The following is a 23075-nucleotide window of genomic DNA, read 5'->3' as shown; positions in this document are numbered from 1 at the left end:
GCATGACTGGCGTGCAACGATGACCCTCTCGCTTACGTCCACGAATTTTGTCTATTTTCTCCTCCATAATGCTTAAATATTACACCCCAGTGATCAACTAAATAGCTGACCATCAATGACATGCAAACCCATGATAGGTGACCATCAATAGCATACAAACCCAAAATAGGGCGGTTCAAGTAAATACCCGTTGAAACAGTGAAACAAAAGTTGCAAATACGGTTAACTGGATCACAGAGGTGCATTTTGAAGGTCTTTAACAAATTGATTGCATCTGCCGTTTAACAAACTATACACTCTCCACTGCCTGGTGTGAATTGTTGGCATTGTACATGTAAGTCGACCGTTCAATAACCAGGTAGTCAGCCTTGCGCATGAGAGAGTAAGCCATGCAGCAAGGTCATCTCAACTTTATCTATTTCGATTTATTTCAGCAGGTGATTAGTGCCTTGGGGGGTATATACATGTGTTTCCACCCAAGCAGCATCCCTTAACTTTACTGCTTTTTTAGTATTCTTCCTGAGAACGAAGGTCCAGAAGATATGGATACAATATCCGTTTTTAGCATGATGCTAAAAAACTGAGTGGTTCATCGAAATCATCGGAATTACCGGCAAACGGCCAAAAAAAACCCCCTCATTTTGTGCAACCCTATTTCATTTTGCTGTTGCCGCTAACTACGTACAGAGCACTATTTTCTAAACTTGGAGTCTTTGGTTCAGGACGGAATATGACATCAGTGTCCGTGGTTTTGGAGAGGTGCGGCATCCTACTCGAAGGACCTCACTGGGATGACGACAGCCAGTGCCTGTACTTTATCGATTACATCAATGGAGCCGTTCACCGATGGAATCCGGAGACACAGAACCACGAGACAAGAACAATTGGTATGGTATGATGGTCGATGTGCTTTTGAGGAGTGGTTTATCCTAGTATTAGTGCGGGGGGGGCGCGATTGGGGATTTTCGTCTAAAAATATCTGTCATAATTTTTGTACGTTTGTTGGTTGGTTTGGGGGAGTTTGTTGTGGGGGACTGGTTTGTGTATTGTTTAAGAAGGACGTGACTTAATTTACGACTTCGCAAAAATATTAATGACTGCTCATAAATAAATTTCCGACGTTGTGAAAACGTTACGACCGGTAGCGAATTATTTATGTCCCTCCAGGGCCACCATAGAGTTCAAACTGAGCCTATCACCAAACCAGTCACAGCTCTTTCCACAGGTCCTTCAGTGCCATACATGTAACACCATTGGTAGCACGATGAGCAAAGAATGTTTTTTATCATGGCTCATTTGAATATAACTGTGACGTCTTAGCTGAAGAGTGGTGGCCTTTGAGAGGTTCAATGGCTTTATGATAGATGAAAGTTGTACTGTGAGGGCCTGTCACAGTGATTCAGTTAAGATAGCGGCGCTCCTGGGGCCTGCCTTTCAGTTAACCTCAGTCAAGGAACACTGAAAATTTATACAGAATCGGCTAAAAGGAGCCAAACCACAGTGGCAGCTGATAGGTGTCATCGATGCTTTCTAGGTGATAGAGTCAGTTCCGTTGTAACAACAAGGACTCCAGGCGTCCTTTGCATCACGACCAAACACCGCTTCGTTTTTCTGGACTGGGAGTCCGGTTTGGTCACGCACATAGCGGAAATCGACCAGGACCGGCCAGAGAACCACCTCAACGACGGGAAGTGTGACTCGAGGGGACGATTTTGGGCAGGTACTGATTTCAAAACAAATGAAGTTTTATTGACATTCACAAATTGATCTTCATGTAATAAAATAAAGTGAAGGGGTTTTTCCCTCAAATAACCTATTTTCTAACTAGTTTAATAAAACCCGGTTACTGTAGCATTCGAGCGTTTCTACTTAGTATGTAATTACAGTACAAGTGGGAGCACGTTATTGCAAGCAGCACATGGGATCCAAAAGATGGGCAGATGGTAAGCAGATGTTTTTTAAAAAGTAGAGGTCTCGACCATGGGTGTCGTCAGGATTTTTTCCAGTGGCGGCGCCAGACCTCGGTGGCTGTGGGTGCCAATGTGGGGCAGGGCAGATCACGTGGGTGCAAATGATCCTTCATTCTACCTGGATTACGATACGGAGTTGTAAAACGAGAAGGCTAATCGCCCTGTCGTAATAATTATGTGACACAATTTTGTGGGTGCAAACGTGGGTGCAAGCGGCTTTCCAGTGGGTGCATTTGCAACCACATGACACCACGTACACTGATTCGGTCCTTGATAAGGACAAGAGTTGGCCATCATCCACAGGAAATAAGTGACAAACCCAACCCCTTTTCCCGACCCCTTGCTCCGGGAGGGGGTATTAAAGCACCCCTTGCTCATCCCCACCCCTCGACGCCTAAGGTAACCCACTAAGGACGGTGTCTGTAAAATTGAAAGAACTGTGAGTGTGGTTTTACATACTGGGGGTGGAGAAAGGTTTCAATTTTTGCCATTCAATATTTTCTTGGCAGGGACAGTCGGGCCTCTGGAAACGCCCACGAAAGTCAAGCCCAAACAGGGCTCCCTCTTCCGTCTCGACGGAGACGGGTCTGTGAGCAAACATGTCGATGGTGTGGACATCTCTAACGGGATGTGTTGGAGCCATGATTACAGGACGATGTATTACATCGACTCTCTGTCGGGCAGAGTGGATGCTTTCGACTACTGCTTGGAAACAGGAGGGTTAAGTAAGAATCGTCTTAAATTTTTAATCTTCGTTTTCAAAAAGATCCTTTTTACCTTGGGTCATTCATTTTTTATGATCACTTTCACAAGCACACAAACCCGTGCCGTGGGAGTGGAGGTTAATTTGTAGCCACGTAGAGCTATTCTTTAATATCGAAAATGGTGATAACAGATCCATCACAGAAGTTCTTTTATCTGTTTAATTGTACACTCTTGGAGGAGGAAAAAGGAAAAGAAGAAATACATGCATGTCCCCTAAACTAGACTTTTAATTGAGTTTAATCATCTCATTAATGTGCCTTATCAACTTATAATAATAACAGTTGTATTTTTTAAATATTTAACCATAAAAGGCGCAGGTAGTTTTGGGTAGCACCAGCTAAATAGGTTAAGAAGTTAATATGGTTTTCTTAAAATTTTGAATGTCCACAATTTTTAAACTTGCTCATTTCTTATCTAATTTGACCAATATTTCAGGCAATCGGCGACCTGCCGTTGAGATCCCGAATCAGGAAGGCTTTCCTGATGGAATGACAATGGACACGGAGGGCATGCTGTGGGTTGCTTGCTTCGACGGGTCAAAAGTCAATCGTTACAACCCACAAACAGGTACACTACCTTGAGAAACAGCATGAAGTAGTCTTGGAATTGAGCCACTGTTTGAGGAGTTCAACAGCGCTTGCTCAAAACAAAGAGCCCCATAGTTCACTCGAAAAACGTAAATAATCCACACGCGATCGAGGTTGGCCCTATCCGTACGCCGACTCATAGGCAATCGAGGTTGGCCCTATCCGTACGCCGACTCAACACACTAAACATGTGGAAATTATCTGGCGTGACGTAATGTGCATTATTCTCGAAAGACCTCCCTTGTTGAAATACCAAACTAGCATCTTCATGCAGAAACGTGATTCGCACAGCGCAAATGAGTACAGTTTTTAAACTGGATATTGAGGAACCCTAAAAAACCTACCAAACCAATAATTCAGTGAAGCAAGTCCTACCGTCAAGCTGTAAGACAATATCCATGTTGCTTGAAGGCATTTTTGGTCCTGTGAAATATTTCATTTCACCTGTTGACAGAGCCAACGTCAATACAGATTTGTCTGAATGTGACTTACCTGATATGTCATGCATGCTTTAGGCCTAAATGTCGAAATGGTGAAAGACAATTTCCTTATTTGTAGGATTTCTTTTGCTTTCTCGTGATTTATGACACTACGGGGCTGTCTGGGCAAAATATCTTTATTTTTACCTGAAGTTTTATTTTGACATGTAAAATGTCATCAAACACGTAAAAACATCCTTTGATGATTGGATTTAATTGATCAATTATTTTTTTATTAATTTGTTCCAGGTGAAAAGTTGCAGACTGTCCGTTTCCCCTGTTCGTATGTGACTTCATGCTGTTTTGGAGGGAAGAACTTAGATACTCTCTACGTAACAACTTCTAATGACGGCCTCAGCGACCAGAAACTACGAGAGGAGCCATTGGCTGGCTCCTTGTTCAAGGTAACGGGTTTAGGGGTCAAAGGTTTGCCTGCTAACAAATATGCTGGCTTGGGAAAGTAATTTAGCACCGTGGGCACGGCGCTATGCATGGGTCTTTGCGACGCGTGCGTACTGCGGCCCGTGTGCTTGTTCCACTCCTTTAAAGGGGGGCATAAAATTATAATAAAAGAACTATCTCGTTTAAACTACAACACTGAAATTGCGAAGCATTCGAGAAAAAGGACAATAAAATTTGTCCCCGTGTACATTTTAATGGGCCGCTCAAGTTTTTGTGGCCAAGGAAAGCCAGTTTGTGCATGTGTACATCATCATAGATATTTTTTTTATTGACTAAGGTCCGTGGTCGGTTCCCCGACCCAAGGATTTATGATAAAATCGTCGATTATGTATTATCTACGGTAAAAATCCATGATGGTCAGGGGTCACCAGGGAAGCAATTGTCTGGGTCGTGGACGCCAACCAACACATTACACATCCGTAATATGTAATTCAGGTGTTATTATAATATATTATAATGTGCTACCAGCATGCTTCTAAGGGTGGCATTTTGCTTTACAGTTTTAAAAAAACTGGTTTATCAAACCGGATCCGGTTTTTACATTTATTTGATGGTAACGTTATTATTTAGTTTTTTCATTAATTTCTCTGCAATCTCATTACATTTAGCACGTCGTGTGCCCACTGGGACATTGGTTGGCTCCTTGTTCAAGATTGTCCCTGAGGTCGGGTGTCAAAGGTTGGCCTGCTAACAAAATATGCTGGCTTAGTGAAGCAGGCCTACTTTTGCATGTATCACGGGGCACTAACAAAAATACATCAGTTATGAGTACAGATTTGTACATGGCCCATATATATAAAATGAGCTGGAAATGTGACCAGTTTTCGCCGGGTTCAAGACATTTCAAAGAAACTTGTACAGTGTGAATAATAGGAACCCTTTGGTTACAGTGTTATGGTAAAAAAAAACAACAAGTAAGGTAATTACCAAGTTTGTGCATGAGTGAATATTTTTCAACTTTAACTCGACAGGTTTTACAAATTGACGAGTTGATATCCATACAGGTGCATGCATGTTTATACGGTGACTGGATATTTACTCAAAACAAGTCCGTGTGTAAAGAATGAAGCCGTGGTCAAGCTTTGCTTGAACAATTTTATTCTCAGCTGTAAGCTGAGAATAAAATAGCTGTCGCTGTTGCTGTTGAATAAAATAGCTGTTGTAAGCTGTCGCAAATTTCTTTTTCGCCTGTAGGCCCTACATATTAGATATAATGTCTGCCGAGACTCAACTGAAGTTTGAAATCTGCTGGCGGGAATACCACATTGGCTGGGTTATTTGGCTTAAAGAGTCGTCAGAGCAACATAATACGGTATACATGTGGCCTTGTGAGTTACTACGGGGAAAAAGAGCGTTGTGAATATCTTCAGAGCAGGTGCGCTGTGTACCGATTTGGGCTTGCATGACATGTATTCTAACATGAAATTATATTCCAAAATTTTCAGACAGATACCCAAACAAATCAATATTCATAAAAAATGCCATCATTTACATTAATCAGTTTTATTATTGCAAAGTGCGCTGTACTCTCAAAAACTGCGTTCATAAATAAACATAACTTGTAATATTCAACATGTAATATTCAACACGTTATTCTACAACGAAAAAAAAAACAGGCAAAGATTTTCATTGTCATTTTGAGCATTTTTAAAGTTTTCCGGTTGTCACAGCGTACATGTACCTCTTCGGACAGATCTGAAGAAAAACTTGTCCGCTGAGGACTGTGAAAATGATGATTACTCTCTGTTAAGTGATGCATTCAACTGATATTTTTTCTCATCCCCAGGGGACAGTATAATAAACATTCAATTTGAAATATTTTTTTATACATATACCTTGGGGATAACTTGAAGGATACCTGGTCAGAAATTAACAATTGATGATTTAAACAGTTGAATTTGAATTTCTAATTATTTCTCATAAAAATACAAACAAAAAATATCAGCTAGGAGTTGACTAAATGCCGTAAACTTAAACATATGTAACATCAGACTGTGCCACACAAGTTTGGGTGTATGAAAAAATGGTTTCGGTTTGTGGCTCCTTATCAGAGGGTGTGATAAATAATGTCACCGATAAGCCCCTCTCGTAATGTCTACTATCGGTAAGGGTGGCCAAGTTTGGCAGATATAGTACCCTTGGTTGATATCCCGGTTTTGCCTCAAACATACATGTACATCCAAATACACGATGTACTGCAGAAAGGCGAGTGTGTGCATACTTACAATACACAGTGTGCCAAAATGAGCCCTTTTCCGAATATCTGGACTTTTTTGCATAACTCTTTTGACGTATACCCGAATGCTTCCATTTGTCCACATTTGACATGGTAGAATCAGTGTTGTTGTGACCTCTTCAGACCAAGGACCAGTACAAGGTCTTCAGTCTAACTTGAAATGAATGGCAACAAAAACATTCTTTTGTCATTGTTCATACTGTTCTATGATTGGTCGTGTGACTGGTCTTGGGACTGGTATTATGACTGGTCTTGTGACTATATTGTGACTGGTCTTATGACTGATCTTGTGACTGGTCTGGGGACTGGTATTATGACTGGTCTTGTGACTGGTCTTGTGACTGGTCTTGCATCTGGTTTTGTGACTGGCCTTGTGACTGGCCTTGTGAAAGGTCTGATGACTGGTGTTGTGACTGATCTTGTGAATGGTCTTGTGACTGGTCTTCTAATGGTCTCATTTAAAACACCAGTCTGAAGTACATTTGTCAACACAGCTCTATGCACCTTTCTTCCTGTGATGTCACAATCATGCTGGACTACTTTGTGTTGTGATGTTAATGAAATAATCTACTTATTCAAGATAAACTAGTCAAGCATGCAGCGTTCGCAAATGCGCTTGCACGTGGTTGAAGCTGCCCGTAGGAATATATGCAATCACCGTGGCCAAGAAGGTCCACACGTGGTGACATTTAGAGCAATCCAGCCATGTGGGGTTAAAAGGTCTATAGGAAAATGATCAAAAACACAGATGTTTAAATGAATTGTCAACATATTTACCCTTGTGATTTTTTGTGTTCTGTTTTTCTAAATTTTGGGTTTCTTCATGCATGCAATTTAATTTTTAATTCAACAAAAATACTTTGTATAATTCTCTTTCTAAAAAATAACTAAAGTAATTAGCAATTGGCTATTTTTGTGACGTTACGATTTGCATTTTGGAGTGGCATTTGTCATTTAAGTCGACTAATTGTGAATTATGCTCCAATTATGTGTAAATCAAATAAAATATATAATTTAGCATATTTACAAAAAACTATTGTTACATATGGGTTTTTTAATATTTGGAAATGGAAGGTTGCCAGAACCCAACCAGCCAATTGAGAATTGAATCAAAGGTTCAAAACAAAATTCTATACTCTTGCAAAGAACTGTTTGAACTATTTTTAAGTGCCCCCTAAATAATTTTCACCCTACGAATTCAGCTCCTAGTCCATTTGTTTTTCATTGTTAATGGGAATGGTCAATCATTAATCCGAAAAAAGGGCTGTGAAATCTCATGCATTAAGTTTGAGAATCATACATCTCAGGTTATTCAATGCTCTCACTGCAAAGATGGAATTCCTCATGCAAAACAAATGAAGGAAATAAAAAACATTCAGCTTAACCCTTCATTAGCCAAATTGTATACATGTATTCCATATTTTGTAAGCTACAAACCCCAAAACCACTAGGCCACATGCCTGGTCATAGGGTCGGGCAGTTCAAATCCAGCTGGTGGCATCATGTTGTGATCTTGGTCAAGTCACTTTACCCAGGTGCCAATGGGTACCCGTGACGGTAGAAACAGTTACGGTTAGGGTTTTGCGCCTGATATGGCAGCATCAACTAGTATACTCCGCAGGGAGCTGAGATGGTCTCAGGAATGTTCAGATGATGTGAGCCCAATGTGTTGCGATAATGATAATAAAATTATACTCTCCCCTTTGAATTGCAGACATTGTTTACTGTGCACCTTACAAATGCTTGGATATTATTATTATTCGAAATTCTAATAAGAAACAAACAACTGGATTGGCTTTTGTTGAAGTGCCAGTGACGTCAAACACATTTTGTGTGATGTCTACATCCACAGCAGGCATGTAGAGCTCCAACTGTCTATTCAAATCTTACTCGGCATTTGGAAGCCCTGCAAAGAGTCGGTCCTCCTTGTTTCACGTGCACAGGGAGTGACTACAGAATGTACAAAACACTGGAGAACCGTTTCACAGAGACTGTCACGTTGATCCTCTCCAAGAGTTGCCAAGAAAGAAGATGGAAGATTTTACTTTTGAATGCCATCTCTCAAGAAGGCGTATACTGTACCATCCTAGAACTTGCAGCATGCTACGTAAAGTTATAGACACAAAATTGGGTCAATTGTTGGACAGACAGCTGTCAAAATGTACCGCCAGTTTTGACCAACAGAAAATAACAGTTTAAAATTTGATTCCTTCATGCGCTCTGGCTGGATTCTGGTCAAAGGGTGTTCATTTTCGGAACTAAATTTTCCGTGAGTTCATTTTTTTCCAATAAACTTACAGCGCCTGTCTTAATACTTTATCCGACCCCATAGGGTTGGTATTTAGGGCTATGTATAACCTTGGGATGGAGTACGGTGGTCGTAAAGGGAAAATTAAAACTCAGCTGGCGTTCCAGACTTGGAGCTTGTTGTTGATGAATGCTAAGTTCCTGGTGGGGTAGGGCAGGGAAGGGGCGGAGACTGCGGACGGGGAGGATGGGAGGGAAGCTTCCGGCGGGAGGTCTGGTACCACGGGCATGTCCTGTTGGCAACAGATACAACAGTCAGAGGATTAACAAGTTGGTAACTGTGACTGGTTCTGGTTTGAGTGAGTAAAACTGCATTTGAAATGGTATCTAATGGCTATGTCTTTATCATAATTTGGCATTGATTCATTATCTGTACATTATAAATTGATCGTTTTTATTTATGAATGATTAGTTCATGTCCCTAAAGCAAATACCGCGAGGCACTCATCCAGTGTCTTCCCATGTACTGTCTCGCTTTGTAACTCCTTACCTGCATCCTGTTTCCCTGTTTCTTATAACCTGTCTCAGGTCATGTTTTCTTCCTTCAAAAAGTCTTATGCTCTACGTTTTCTTCCTTAGCTTTGCTATTTAGCCCTCTCTCGGAGTGGCCTCTTGGGGCTTTGTGTCAGGCGACGTCCATAAAAAAATCATTAGTATTACTATGGTGCAGAGCCATAGCCATAGACAACAATAATCATTTTGGACACGGCTAACATGAAACCCTCAAGCCTCTCTTTTCACAACATCCAATTAAACAGAATCTTCAAACAACACATCAGAATTGAACAACTAAAATTTCTTCTCCTTTAAGTTCTTGTCTAAGTTTTAGTTCCTAGTTGGTATGGTGTCATTTCAGTTCAAAATAGCAAAGCACTGTGTACTACACAATAGAAAAACAAAGTTTTTCCCGATTATATCCGTGATTTTCTCACAGTAACATCTCCCAAAGATCAGATTTCACTAGACATCGGATTAAGTGCCTACCTGTTGCTCAGCGATGAAGTTCAGCAGATACAGAGACAACTTTCGACTGCTGTGCAGCAGCTGTGAAAGGCTAGGAGTAAAACATGAGATGGGAGAGGAAATTCGCAAAAGAACAAAATCAGCATCACGATCATAAATTTCGTCCAAAATATCTGCGTCCTCTATAAACTATTGTTAATAAGGGTTAAAAAAGAGTGTATGGGATAATTTTAAGTGTAATGAAGATTTGGGTACTGTTTTTGACTCTCTGAAAAAACTGAGGTGCATGGTATATGTGGTCTTAGCTTTCATCCACTGTCATGTTTTTGGTGGATGGGTGAACTTATTAACCCCTTTCAATTATTTGGAGGTGAAACAAAAAATACATAAAAGGGTCATTCCATGAGTTGGGGCACAATTTGTGACGGTGTCAATTGTTAGATGGGTTCCGTAGAAATGAACAGCCATTTCCCTGCCTGTGGATTCCAAAATTGACATCGTTATACATCTTACAAGGCTGAATACAGAGGGGTGTGTTATTTTTACAGAGTGAATGACCAACTCTATAGGTCATGACAGGTGGTAAAAGTTACCCATGTAACAAGGACACCGTTACAAATTGTGCCCCAACCTCATGGAATGACCCAAAACCATTTGTGAAAAGTCCCTCACCTTTCTCTCTGGCAGAGTCCGAACTTGGCAACTTTTGCACACACCATCCTGTTGATTTCGTCCCCAAACAGGGGGATACCAAAACAGACTCCCAAAAGTGACCAATCAGCATCCTTGAACTTATTGCCATGGCAATTGGCACTCCCATCATGCATTGGGGAGCTGACCGGCAGCGTCAGCGATTGTTTCGCGACTTGCGCGACTGCTAGGTTTGAGTCTGTCAAGTCTCTGCTCTGTTCTGCCGTGGCGGCTGTTGTTCTTCCCTCTGGAAGGGGTTCCGTCACCCCGTCTGTTGTAGGGTGTCCCTTGGGTATTCTGTGGTGGGGTTTGCCTGAGTTGAGGAGGGTGATGTAGCCACAGGTGTGCCTGAGATCCAGGATTTTGGCAAGAGCAGAGACGGCAGGATGGCGCTCCATCCAAGCTAAGGTGGAGCCACCTGCAAAATTGAAATCAATGAACCACTCAAAAAATCCACTGTTTCAAATCTACCAGGTTTTGAAGGATTTTGAAAGGAGTGTCCATTCACTATTACAATGCATGGAACTGGGTGCTAGAAAGTGCAGAGAATACGCTATTGTTTCCTGCATAGTGTGGGATTTTGCAAGATTGAAGGAGGTTGAGCCCAGCCACTGTTACTTTTGCATGGGGCAAAAGAGATTAAGTCTGAACTTTATGAAATCAAAATGGATTAGAGTAAAATTCCATTTATCTCCTGACCTTTGTCTTTGTCTTGGTCTTCGGATAGAGGGAAGGGTATGTGGAATGTTCTACCGTCCGTCACCCAGCCGTGGCCCTTGAAATCGAAAGATAACATTAAAGATAATATCAAAAGATATCACTGAATCTATAACATGTCCAGATCACAAGTCAATAGGACTGATGACGGCTCAACAATGGCAAAGGAAATTCTTTTGTCACGATTAATTTGAAAAGCCTGCAACTCAAAACTGGATAACTTATGTGGAATGGAACTAGACTCTTTACGTGGAGCTAGAGATGATTCTTTTTAAGAAAAACTCTTCAGGCATTTAGGATGCAAGTCATTCCAACAGAATCAGCAGAGAAGTCCGGGAAGGTGGGGGAGGGGCCACATGCTCCCCCCCCTCAGAATAAGCCATATTTCTCCAGCTTGTTCAGACAACCAGTTGTGAGCGAGTACATTTTTGACTGCTTGTTTTACCCCTGAACTCTACATGACCTGTGTCAGAAGACCTCCATACCTGACATAAAAACCTTCAGCACAAGTTATGGATGATGACAAAATGAGCAAAGTGAATCAAGGTGAGTTTTAAAAAAATAATGGAAGGAGTTAATACACTAACCTGTATCAGGACGGCCGAGTGAGCGAGGGCGTCGTTGATTGTTAGTAGGGCATTGGATGTGGCTACCAATCCGGGGTCGTGACCCCAGGTCGTAATTAGCAGCCTGTCATATTCCTAAAGAAAACAAACAAACAAACACAAAAATGTGCATACTAAATCCTACAAAATGAATCTTGAGGCCATATAAGAAAGAGCCGACTGAGCTCTATTTTCCTGTACCACTCGGTTCACCATCCTCGTACAAACCAGCATCATGTGGGAGAAAATTTCGAGGGTTCGTACTAATTTACGCAGGCCTTGCACTCGAAGGACTTAATACCCATTTCGCTATTTTGAGTGCAAAAAAGTTGAAATTTCTGTCTAACTGGGGCAAATTTTGGCATGATTTTGAAGATGGTTGTTTCAGTTTTGAAGATGTGGCTGTGATCTGTATTTCTGACCTGGAACATATCAGGCAGGTAGCGTAACCTTGTTCCCTTGACTAGGAGCAACGTTGGCGGGCCGTTTTTGACCAGATGGTAGATGTACAGCTTGAACCAGACTGAGTTCACCTGTTTACAGGACCACAAGATGAAAACTGAGCTCTGCCACTGCTAAATGTATACAATTCAGTGACTTTAACAATTTTTACATTAGTGTAGAAAATGCCCAATAACATGACACATGTGAATTGACACTAAATTTAAAATTTCACAATAAATTTCTCAGAAATGATAAGGAGTAAGAGTGAAGTTCCTTGAAGTTTAATGACCGTTTCTCGGCGACTGGCCCATCACAACTACAAGTCCTGTTTGGCAAAGTCGGAGCACTTTTGTACACACGTACCGACATGGTGCAACTTTTAAAAAAAAAACCAAGGTTAAATCTTTGCCTCTGGTATTGCTGGCCCGATGTGCTGTGGGACACAACTGCTGACGGGCCGGATCTCATTGCTCAGCGGCGCCATGGAGACCAATAACCTGGAAAATATAGTTTTTATGACATCATCAGGGCAAAAATATTAGTTTCCTGGGAAATTAACTTGCAGAAATTTCTCTTTTGGCTTCCGAAAATCAGTTGTTCCTACAATCAGTTAATTTTCGATCAGAAAAACCCTTCACAACTGACCTGTAAAACGAGTCAAATTAGAACTTTGTCTTCACAAGTGATTAAACAAATCTGCTGCTTCTGCGCGCTGCAGCCATTGTAGCCTCTCCATTTGTTACCACTGAGGGCAGGCTTACGCGCAAGCAGCAGACAGACCCAGCGGTCTCACTCAACACTCACTCGTAGTTCTTTTGCAGGACTCGGGAGCAGGTGGCCGGGTCCAGACCCAGCAGGCTCTCGCACCGTAGCAGGTCGATGCCCAGACCGCTGCCGTACCGCTCCAAATCTGGACTGATGTTCTTGTTATACCTGGAGGAAGAGAGTGAGAGAAAGCTACTGAGATGGGCCCATTCCAAGCTGATGTGGCCTGTCAGACCAGTGCTTATCTCTGGTTTCCTGGGCTGAGGATGTTTCTATCCTCTCTTGAGGGGATGCCAGTCCATTTATACTCCTATACATGTTGGTAGGTGGAGAGAGGCAAGTTGGGATAAAGTGGCTTGCTTAAGGTCACAACCTATGACCTACGGCTGGATTGAATCCCTAATCATGACTTATGAAAGTCAACCAGGAGGCCGCATTCCACTAAGGTTGCATTCAGGAGCCATTAATTCACCTCAACTCCCTAAGCATTCTTGACAGGAATTTTCCTGAATCCTGCAAAATCCTCCACTGCATAGGAAACCAATGGCAGATCAAGCATCAAGCCCTACATAAGGTAACAGTAGCTGGGCTCTACCTTCCTTGATCCTACACAATCCTTTAAAAACTTCCCGATGGATTTTTAAGAACCAGGATTTCTACAAATTGAGGAACATCTCACCTAAGGAATGTGATTGTGTTCTTGAGGGTGACGGCGTGCTCAAAGTACCTCTGTGCTTCGCCCTCTGCAACACTATTGATAGGCACCTATAAGACGAAGAAATCAAGAAAATGACCAATTTTTCTTCAAGCATGGAAAACACATTAGACTGGGATAGCAGCTGCTGGAGCCCCCGAATCACTTATCATAACCAAAACACCAATTTCAATTTTGTCTTTGTAGAAATCCTCATGTCAAAAGACTGTGTTTTTTACAGTCAAAATCCATCTTTTCATTTTTCAAACATGGACCTGTTTTGTTTTTCTCTGGACCAGCAAACCCCCCTAATATTCATCATTACAATATGAAAATGTCTGGTCTTTTTAATAAGTAAGTTGTTGGAGCTAGTGAGAAAACACTTGATACTGGTAGGTTTCATGGCATAGCAGAAGCAGCCGAAACAAAGCCGTTCAGTGTGAATTTATGGAAAAGGTGAACTTGGCTGAATATCTGTCCGATAATTTACCATTTCATGGAGAATGTGGGTTCCAAAACAATTACACATCTAGGCTCAAGCTAAAGTAAATTTCACTCATTGTGAGGTACTTTTGGGAAACTCCACAGAGCATCCACGATGAGTCCCTAACTCAAAAACACTCAGCACTCACTCTGTCTAACTCCATCAGGAAACTCTCCAAAGACTCATCCGAGAGTTTGCCCACCTCGAACATCGTCACAGCATGACTCTTCAAACCCTACAGTCAAACAATTAAACATAACTCAACGCACAACTGTGCTAACCATGAGCAGAGATTATGGAATTTCAGTGCATAAATCTTTCACAGTGGAACAAAGGAAGCACTGTGAAATGTCACCATAATTTTTTCTCAATTCACGAGCATGATCAGGAATGCAAAGGGGAAGGAAATTGGCTCATTCCCGAAATGATTATTCCAAGTATCTACGCCACGGTTACTACTCGAAGATTTTGATCACATGCAATAAATTTTTATTTATTTAAATCCTCAATCTCCCAGATTTTGAAGCAGTCATGAAAATTCCTCCAATAATGGTTGATTATCAACCACCATCCATTTTGTGCAGTGCCGCTCTGTGGTCACAGTGCTATGGAGTGCAGAATCTGTCAATAATACCCCAAGTGCAGTTTTGAAAATACACGTAGTAATGAAGGAGCCACAGTCAAACCATGTGTACCAGACTGCGTACATGTGTACCAACACAAGGTACGGTAGGCTACGCTCAACTATTTTTTTGCCGTTACTTTGCTAAGTTTTTTTGCCTTTGCATATAAAGCATGTATTCCTAAGCACCTACACTTTTCTGCTAACAACCTAGCAATTTTGAGGGAACTCAAAGGCGCATTCTTTGTGCTTAAACTTTTGATGGCATCAGGTTCATGTTAGAGAAAGAGAAGATGAACAAATGAATTGCGACAGAGCAGAGGGGCAAATCAAGAATGATTCTCGGTCTTGGGGGGAAAAAAACCACCCATGTACCAAGACAGAGGCCATCACCAAAGCCCGAGTATTCTCTACATGCGCAATCCCTGATTTACATACCGTAAAAAGATTAACGTCCAGGGACTGTATGGTGTAAATAAATCAAAAGAAAATAATCAACAGACAGACACACAATGATGCCTAAACAAACAGACACTGAACCCAGATGCAAACTTTAGGAAGCACAATTTCAAAAGCAAATTTCAGAGAACATAAAATCACACAAAATCTAATTAATGAAAAGACCACATCCGCCAACAAATTCGACAGTTCACCATATTCAGGAAAGCAAACACAATGTTAGTAATGCAATTTTTTAAGTAGGGAACTTAACCCTAACAGCCCTGAATTCTCCAATTTTAATATGACTTTGCACACACCCTAGGGTTAAAATATACGTGTATGCTGCTTTATTTGAAACAATTCAAAAGGTGTATATTTTTTCGTGTTCCATACACACACTCTTGTTTGCTGAACTAGAAGAATGGGACATACCTGCACCTTAACCTTAAGGTTTAAGAACGTGGGTGAAAAAAGTTCATGATTGGCGTAAATGTGAAACCAAATGCCAAATTGTCACCTCAGATCAAATATTTCTGCTGCGAATTTTTGAACCCATTCAAACTGAATTCAAAGTGAATTTTGATGAAAAAGTTTTGGGTATGTTAAATTCGCTTCGCTTTTATGTTTGCTTGAAGTATGAACCAGCCTCTTGTTTAAGAGTGAGTTAACTGACTATGGCTAGGAGTAAAATGGCTGTCTATGGCAGTCATTGTAGCCGCTACTTAGGGGCTCCCATAGGGGCCAGTGTTACATTCAGCCGTAGCCAGATGACTGGGACGACGATCGGCTCACCGGTGACAAGTTGCCCATCATCAGGAACGCCGTCAGCGTTGAGTCGAAGAGGAACGCGATGCGCTTGCTGTGGCCCGACCCCACGCTGCTGATGATCCCAGATGAAGAGGTCTCCGAGTCCTCGATGCTGGCCGAGTCCGAGATGGCTGTCTGGCTGTCTGTGGGGGAGACCTTGGCCTCTTGGGGGGTGGAGCTCCAGTCAATCAGGAGGAGGTCATCGCTGATGACCCTACCGAAAAAAAAAGTCAGAAAACCTGGTTGAGGATGTTGAGAAAATTATAGAATACTATGTTAGAGTTTGCAACTTCCAAACTGAGGGTTGGGGGTTCAAATGCAGCAGGTGGTTACATGTTGTGACCTTAGGCAAGTCACTTTACTAATACCAGCATGTGCCTCTTTCCACTTACGAGTAGAAATTAGTAAGGAAAGGGGAAAAGATAGTCATTGGCACCTGAAATAACATCAAATACTTCATCAAATACAAGGCCAATTGGTATAGGTAAACCAGTTCATTAGATGCAATGAAAATTGACGTAGGTTGGAAAGCAAGTGAAGAACATGGAGGAAGGTAGGCTTGCCCCCTTTCTTCACAGTCATTCAGCCCTTCCCCCTGCACAAGCACAGCACATACACTCCACTCAAAGTTCTTCACTTTCATGAAGGTTGATTTTGGACAGCGGCAAGGAGAAGACATTTAGCCCCTCCCCCTTCAAAAGAAAGGGGCAGGGGCCTACATGTACATGTAGAGTACACATTCTTACAAAGTATATTTTCTGGCTCAGTTGAGTGAAAGGCTTACTTTTTGGAAGTGTTTTGTTCTGCGTCCTGCCACGACGGATGCAAGGCCTCGGGGTCTAGTTCTTGACCCTTCCTCCTGGCAAAACCCAAGCGGCAATACATGGAGACAGCGTTCTTGACCAGCTGGAGATCGATCTGGAGAACGTTGGACAGCTGTCAGGAAAAGGACAATCAATCGAATACTGAATGATCTTATGAATGAAAGTCTGAAGGAAAAGAACAAAACTAGGACACAGGTTGAGAGGTTAAAAAGGGATTGATTTTGTCTCGAAAAAAACCATCATTTCGATCAAGTTTTTCATGATGTAATGTAGAAGGAAAACAACACCATAATATCAAAACAACATCTGACCAGGAAAGAAAAACCAGAAAAAAAAAATTTTTTTTAAATCGAAACTTTTTTGGCATTCTTGTAAAAGATCCTCAACTACGTGTACATGATTTAAAATTTACAAAGCAACACATTATTTTGGATCGGTAAGTGAATTGGGCCCAGGCCACAAGTTACAGGTAATTGATATTTTGAGGGTAAGGTTATTTTGACAAGGTATGTGCATAGCATTACCTCAGCCACGGTGGTATGCTCGTCTATCGACACAAAGATCTTGTACAAGAGCGTCTCGAAGTAGTCACCTTGAAGGCGATTCATGACAAATCCTTCCAGTGGGGGAACTGGGGACGACAACAACGTTAGGACCATGAAGTTAAAGTGATAAATCAACGTTTGAAATACCATGACATCTTTTTGAAGTAACTAAATTTCTCTTTCTTGAAAAGCGGTTGTTGAATAAACCAAATCGGGAAACTGACTAGCTGGTTACAAAATGATTTTAAAGATGAACAAAACAATTTGACTGGTGTGGAATTTGAAAATGCAATCTTTGAAACACAATAGGAAAACAACGGTTTTTGAAAGAAGCATGCTGTATGCTTCAAATGTTGTGAGAACTTACCAATGATACAGTCGTCATCTTCAATAGGCACATCCATGTAAACAAGGCCTTTTGTGTACAGTTCTAGGAATAAGCAAATATGTGAAAAACTGCTACTTGACAAAATCTGGAGGGAAATGTTGACAAAACTTTCAGGACACCGATACATATTAGTTTATCTTTTATTCCAACTTGTTTGGCTTACAAAAGCAAAAATAAATAAAAAGTCACTGAACAAAATACTTTTGTTAAAAGCAGATATGCGTAAAAATATGAATTTTCTTGATTATTCATTTTTCTGTACTAACTATGTGCAATGTAGTAATCCAAGGTTCCCGCTAGTTGGGCGCCTACATCGATGATCTTATCGATGGTGTTTTTCTCTGAAATGGATACCGCCTGTGAAGAATGGAACAAGAATCGTACAGAACGATTTCCATAGTAATGCACGCACTTTCATGAAATTAATGATCCCGTCATTATCCCAAAAAGGGGAACGTGACCACGTGGTTAGAGGTTGTGACTCCTGATCAGAGGGTCAGGGGTTCAAATCCAGCTGCTGGCGACAGGTTGTGTTCCTAGGCAAGCCACTTTACCGTAACTTGCCTCTCTCCACCAAAGAGAACAAATGGGTACCAGCATTAGCTGGTAGCAACCTGCGATGGACTGGCATCCCATCTGGGGGACGGGGGAATAGACATATTCTTAGTCATTTCATGTCAAGGAAATCGGAGGTAAAACAAGCCTGATGAGCCATATTGAACTGGAACAGACTTTAGGTAGCACAGCACAGCAGAGTTTCAAATATCCAAGGGAAAAACTTATAGGGAGTATTAAACCCTGTTCTGGGAAAGTAATGTGAAGACACAAGATGAAAACCTCAACATTTTCCAACCGACAAACCCAATGAACCATTCACGATAAATCCAAAACAGCGGATCCTGAAGACCCACGTAAGAATCAACGTCTGCTCTGCCTACCTTGATGTCGTCCTCCGTGATGTACCCGGCTTGCACAATCCACCACGGTTCCAGGATGACACTGTCGACCGGCTTGACCGGCAAGAGGTCTTTGATCGGACGGCGACGGAAGAATTTCTTCAAGAAAAAAACAGACACACACACATAAACCCACAAAATTTAGCCAATAAATCTTAATGTTCACATGACTTCATACAAAGCATGCATAACACAAACGTGCCCATACATTCTCGAGACACAACTTCACTGAACATGAACAAGTAGACGGAATGATGCCATAATTTCTAACCAATCTTTATCACAATAGACGTGATAATCTGAAGCCATAAAACAGTTATACATGTAAACTAGTAAAATAATATCCACTCTCTAAACACTCAAAATGAGAAAACCAAAATTTTTGACTGGTCTAATAAACACAAATGACTTACAAAAAAAAACATCCCATTGTTCATCATGAATGGGCAGTGAAGCAGAAACCTGCAATAGCTAGGGGGAAAAAAAACCACAGTTTTCCCTCAGCCATGAAACCCAGGAAACTATTGTATCTGCACACTCAGAATTCATGGTGCTTACTATTCAAATGCAGTTTCGTGTTGAAGCTGTATTGACAATCTCTTTCAAAATGCCTTGAGAATAAGTGTCCAACTTCAGTGCCCAATATGGTGAATCGCGTTGCACATTTGTTGCTACCAAAGCACCATCTACATTGCTTACAGCACAGCATGCACTTCTACACAAGAGTCTGATTTACAGAGAGGCGTGGCAAGGCACATTTAAGAGGGCGGACTTACATTGAAGCTCCCACTTCGACTGAGAGATGGCTGTAAAGCAGTGCAATAGGTATGTTAAGCATAAGAATGAGAACCAACGAAGAAACAGATGCATTCAGACAAGCAGACCGACCGACCAACCGACCAACCAACAGACAAGTGCAGATCCAAGCCAGAGACCTTGCCGAGTAAAAATGAATCACCTCAACTGTTTTGCAAAGCCGAGGCAGAAAACCTGCGTATGCAGGAAACGGCAAGAAAGAGTTAATAAAGAACTAAGTGCTCACGGCTGTAGCAAGGCATGGAAGCTGAACAGCATAACATTTCCTTGGATTAAAAGAACTGCGATATATCCACTCCGAGCAGAGCAAACGAGGGCGTGCTTTTTAAATGTAATTGACAGTCCTTTTGGTACCAACTCACCATGTAGGCGCGCAAGTTTATACGCGTTTGACGCAGAGCACGCTGAGTATGCGCAACAAAGTCCAGAGCGTATGGTGTTTGAGTAAACGCAGACCACGTGCAAGAACCTGGTTTTAACCATCTGTCTTCCTTTCGCCGATTGGGGGCGCACTTCAGCTCGGGGCAGATTCTCCAATTCAAAAACAGCGCCTTCTTTCACGGGCCGATAAACTTGTAAACCACTGAAGCAGCAGGATTTCAGAATGCATTGCAGAATGAAAGATAACAGACAGTCAGAGACCAAATAGCCAAGATTGCTGGCACAAGGCTTTTGTCACAGCAGGCATCTATCTGAAATTGTGGCAGGGAGTTCAGAAATATTTCAGATATTTCTTACCTTAGATGACCTACACTGGTTCATGATATCTATGTACTGGTTGCGCCCGATGCCCAGGAGTCGTAAACCTAAATAAAAGAGAAAAAAGGTCAGGAATTTCAAAGTGTGTTGCCTTTGTCTTCCAATGTTGTATATAAGTCAAAATCAGTTTGGGGAAAGTTATACTGTAAATTTTACAAAACTTGTCATTCTTTATTGCTTACGTGAGATAACACCATTACGTAAAGTTTTGGGAAACAGCTGCCAATCATGGAAAACCCACCATGAAATGTCGGAGGATTTTGCAGGATTGAGGATGGAAAAGCCAGCCACTGCTAATTTAATAGCACAAAGCCTTCGTGCCCTTGAAAGTTCAAACACAAATAAGGCACCAATGGTTTCCTACACAGCGGAGGATTTTGCAGGATTGAGGATGGAAAAGCCAGCCACTGCTAATTTAATAGCACAAAGCCTTCGTGCCCTTGAAAGTTCAAACACAAATAAGGCACCAATGGTTTCCTACACAGCGGAGGATTTTGTAGGATTGAGGAAACCATTGTTACTTTAAATGTAGGTTCGATGCCCCTTGGAAGTTGAATTGAAGAATTTTGTAGGATTGAGGAGGGTTCCGAGCAAAAGAGGAACGTCCTGCATGGACTCACAATCGGCAGCGGTGAAGTTGGGCAAAGAATCATAGCTCTTCTCCCCAGACATAATGCTGTGCATCATCCTCAAGTAATAGGCAAAGGGCGTGTTTCGAAGCCCCTTGACCATGATGTCTGACAGATGGTAAGGGTACAGCATCAGGTGATCGGCGCTGTACTTCAGGAGTTCTTCATAGTATTTCTTCTCATCTCGTCGCACGGTGCGCACTGTTGGAACAAATTTGCAACATAGTAATTAATATTATGTATAGTAATACATAAGCTTCGCTTTTTAGTGGGTACCTCCACGGCTTCCCCCCCCCCCGAGTTAAATATATTGTTTGAAAATTGAGATCGTGTGTATGCTAAACTGTGGAAATAAATGAACATGAACAAAATACATCAATGCCGTTCAGGAAAAACAAAACCTCAGGGAATCGGTATCTTTTTTGAGAAGGTGGGGTATATGTCAAGCGCACATTTGTTCTGTCACTCAATAATACATGTCCTCATATGTGAGAGCTTAAACGTGGCTGACAGAATTATCTTGTGGATTCGGAATTTGCTTCTTAAGTGATCACGCGAATTTCAGTCATATATTTTAATAATAAAAACAACTTGCAACATTGCATTTTCTTTTACTTTCAAGAGAAGTTTAAATTTAGAATTCCAATTTAACTTTCACTTTCAAAGGAAACTTTTCAGATATTTAAAGGAATTCACCTACCAAGGTTGCCTTTATACCGCAGCTGGTTCTTGACGCTAAAATTAACGACCAGCTTTTCATACTCTTTCTGTGATTGTCCCAATATCTGCCACAAAAGGGTGAAATTTCATAGAAACAAAATTACACTCTTATATTTTTCATTTTTCCAAAGCCAAAAAGGATAGGACGAACCGTTTGCTATTCATTTAACGACAACCTGCCACACTAAACTTCAACCAGAACAACACATAATAGATTAAATACAATTCCCTTGCCCTCAGTTTTGAGGTGGCACATGTATTTTACATCATCAAAAAGGAGACTTTTTATGAATTTTTCATCAGTGAAAACAAGCAGTGAATATTGTTAGACTTTAAGGCAAACTTTCCTCCTCACTGTTCTTCTGATTCCACTAATATCTTGTAAATCAACTTAATTGACTAAACTATGTGGTACATTTAGAGATTGTAATGGCAATTGTTTGGGAAAATAAGCACATAGGCCTAAGTGATTATTTCAGCTGCAGTTTTTAGAAACAGAAAAGCATAAGACATGAATAAATGTACGTTATCACTCATCATGCATTCAGTTACTACTTACTTAATATCTAACATTAGCAATAACATTAAAGTTTAATTTAAACACTGATGAAAAGAGAAAGAGAAAAGAATTCCATATACATGTACAAACAACACCAATTTTTCCTTAAAATATTATAGGCCTAGCAGCCCTCAGAAAGAGATAACATGTCCCAAAAAGTGAAATTTAGCAAGGAAAATTCCAAAGCATTTACTTAGAAAACTCTAAGAAACAAGTTTCCTAGGTTTGTGCGTAGGGGCATAAAGTGTTGTCCATAATATTACATGGAACTCATTCTGGGAAAAATACATGTAGCTTGACGTAAGGCTAAATAAAAATCTCAACGCCCATGACGTATACGTGTATGATTGCATGATGACAAAATGACTTTGAGAAAATCTTCATAATTCTGCACAATTGTTTGACATAACACACGCCTATGTGTAAGTTGCAACAAGATGACGTCTCGCTACATCATGTACATAGTGTTGCAGACGATTCTTTCTGCCATGTCTGCATGAAAAATGTCAAAAACGCAAAAATGGCTGACGAAACCAAATTTTTCGAAATGCAATTACCTGCTTGACGTTTGCTGGTAACTTTGACCACGGGTAATTATTCCTGATGTGGAATTCCACCTCCGCATTCATGTTGTGGAGGGAATGCTGTTGGCTGAACAGCCAAATTTGACGAGAAAATCCACACCTTCTGTCTCGCCAAGAAATCAACCACGAATCTACTTATTGATTTCTGCTTCGGATAGATTTTATACCGTTGTCAATTCGCGCACAGGCGCGGTGCAGGTGGAGCATGAATTGAGATCCGAAAAATGTTCATGTCAAAGGTCACGCAGTAATAACAG

The 23075-nt window shown here is 41.2% G+C and overlaps 2 protein-coding genes across 9 annotated transcripts; one reads left to right on the top strand and one right to left on the bottom strand.

Annotated features, from left to right (window-relative positions):
* The first annotated feature begins 676 nt into the window (after window positions 1-676).
* On the top strand, window positions 677-7890 carry LOC147796241 (regucalcin-like). Of its 2 annotated transcripts, XM_087148628.1 has the most exons (6): window positions 678-887; window positions 1535-1720; window positions 2480-2695; window positions 3171-3302; window positions 4051-4205; window positions 5458-7890. In XM_087148628.1, exons 1-6 carry the CDS (start codon window positions 731-733, stop codon window positions 5503-5505), a joined length of 894 nt encoding a protein of 297 aa, XP_087004754.1. In that variant the 5' UTR covers window positions 678-730; the 3' UTR covers window positions 5506-7890. The 2 variants fall into 2 exon arrangements, with proteins under 2 accessions (XP_087004753.1, XP_087004754.1); XM_087148627.1 differs by having other exon boundaries at window positions 677-887; window positions 4051-7890.
* fam91a1 (family with sequence similarity 91 member A1) lies at window positions 5748-22985 on the bottom strand. Of its 7 annotated transcripts, none has more exons than XR_002598112.2 (23): window positions 22792-22985; window positions 21656-21740; window positions 20947-21156; window positions 20306-20373; window positions 19528-19557; window positions 18734-18850; window positions 18062-18152; window positions 17775-17837; window positions 17387-17493; window positions 16823-16974; window positions 16024-16252; window positions 15229-15252; window positions 14317-14403; window positions 13670-13755; window positions 13030-13158; window positions 12635-12722; window positions 12204-12314; window positions 11764-11877; window positions 11159-11234; window positions 10442-10877; window positions 9791-9860; window positions 8390-9039; window positions 5748-7221 (listed from the first exon to the last, which is right to left on the bottom strand). XR_002598112.2 is itself a non-coding variant. In XM_022233841.2 (23 exons), exons 1-22 carry the CDS (start codon window positions 22861-22863, stop codon window positions 8899-8901), a joined length of 2586 nt encoding a protein of 861 aa, XP_022089533.2. In that variant the 5' UTR covers window positions 22864-22985; the 3' UTR covers window positions 5748-8602; window positions 8858-8898. The 7 variants fall into 7 exon arrangements, 6 of the variants coding, with proteins under 6 accessions (XP_022089533.2, XP_022089532.2, XP_087004750.1 ...); XM_022233841.2 differs by having other exon boundaries at window positions 5748-8602; window positions 8858-9039; XM_022233840.2 differs by having other exon boundaries at window positions 5748-9039.
* Between the last annotated feature and the right edge of the window lie 90 nt (window positions 22986-23075).

This window comes from Acanthaster planci, linkage group LG18 (genome assembly GCF_054643075.1).
Source record: "Acanthaster planci isolate LZ-2023a linkage group LG18, COTS_SCS, whole genome shotgun sequence".
Taxonomy (NCBI): Eukaryota; Metazoa; Echinodermata; class Asteroidea; order Valvatida; family Acanthasteridae; genus Acanthaster; species Acanthaster planci.
The sequence above is the reverse complement of the archived record's forward strand: the minus strand, read 5'-3'. Positions and strand labels throughout refer to the sequence as shown.

Excerpts from the sequence above, each read along its gene's own strand:
- fam91a1 (XM_022233840.2), bottom strand. The coding sequence starts at position 22,863 with ATGAATGCGGAGGTGGAATTCCACATCAGGAATAATTACCCGTGGTCA. Across the intron at positions 19,558-20,305 it reads ACCAGTGTAGGTCATCTAAG|CCATCTCTCAGTCGAAGTGG; the intron begins GTAAGAAATATC and ends ACTGCTTTACAG. Across the intron at positions 11,878-12,203 it reads ACCTGCCTGATATGTTCCAG|GAATATGACAGGCTGCTAAT; the intron begins GTCAGAAATACA and ends TGTTTTCTTTAG.
- LOC147796241 (XM_087148627.1), top strand. The coding sequence starts at position 731 with ATGACATCAGTGTCCGTGGTTTTGGAGAGGTGCGGCATCCTACTCGAA. Across the intron at positions 2,696-3,170 it reads CTTGGAAACAGGAGGGTTAA|GCAATCGGCGACCTGCCGTT; the intron begins GTAAGAATCGTC and ends CCAATATTTCAG. Across the intron at positions 3,303-4,050 it reads TCGTTACAACCCACAAACAG|GTGAAAAGTTGCAGACTGTC; the intron begins GTACACTACCTT and ends AATTTGTTCCAG.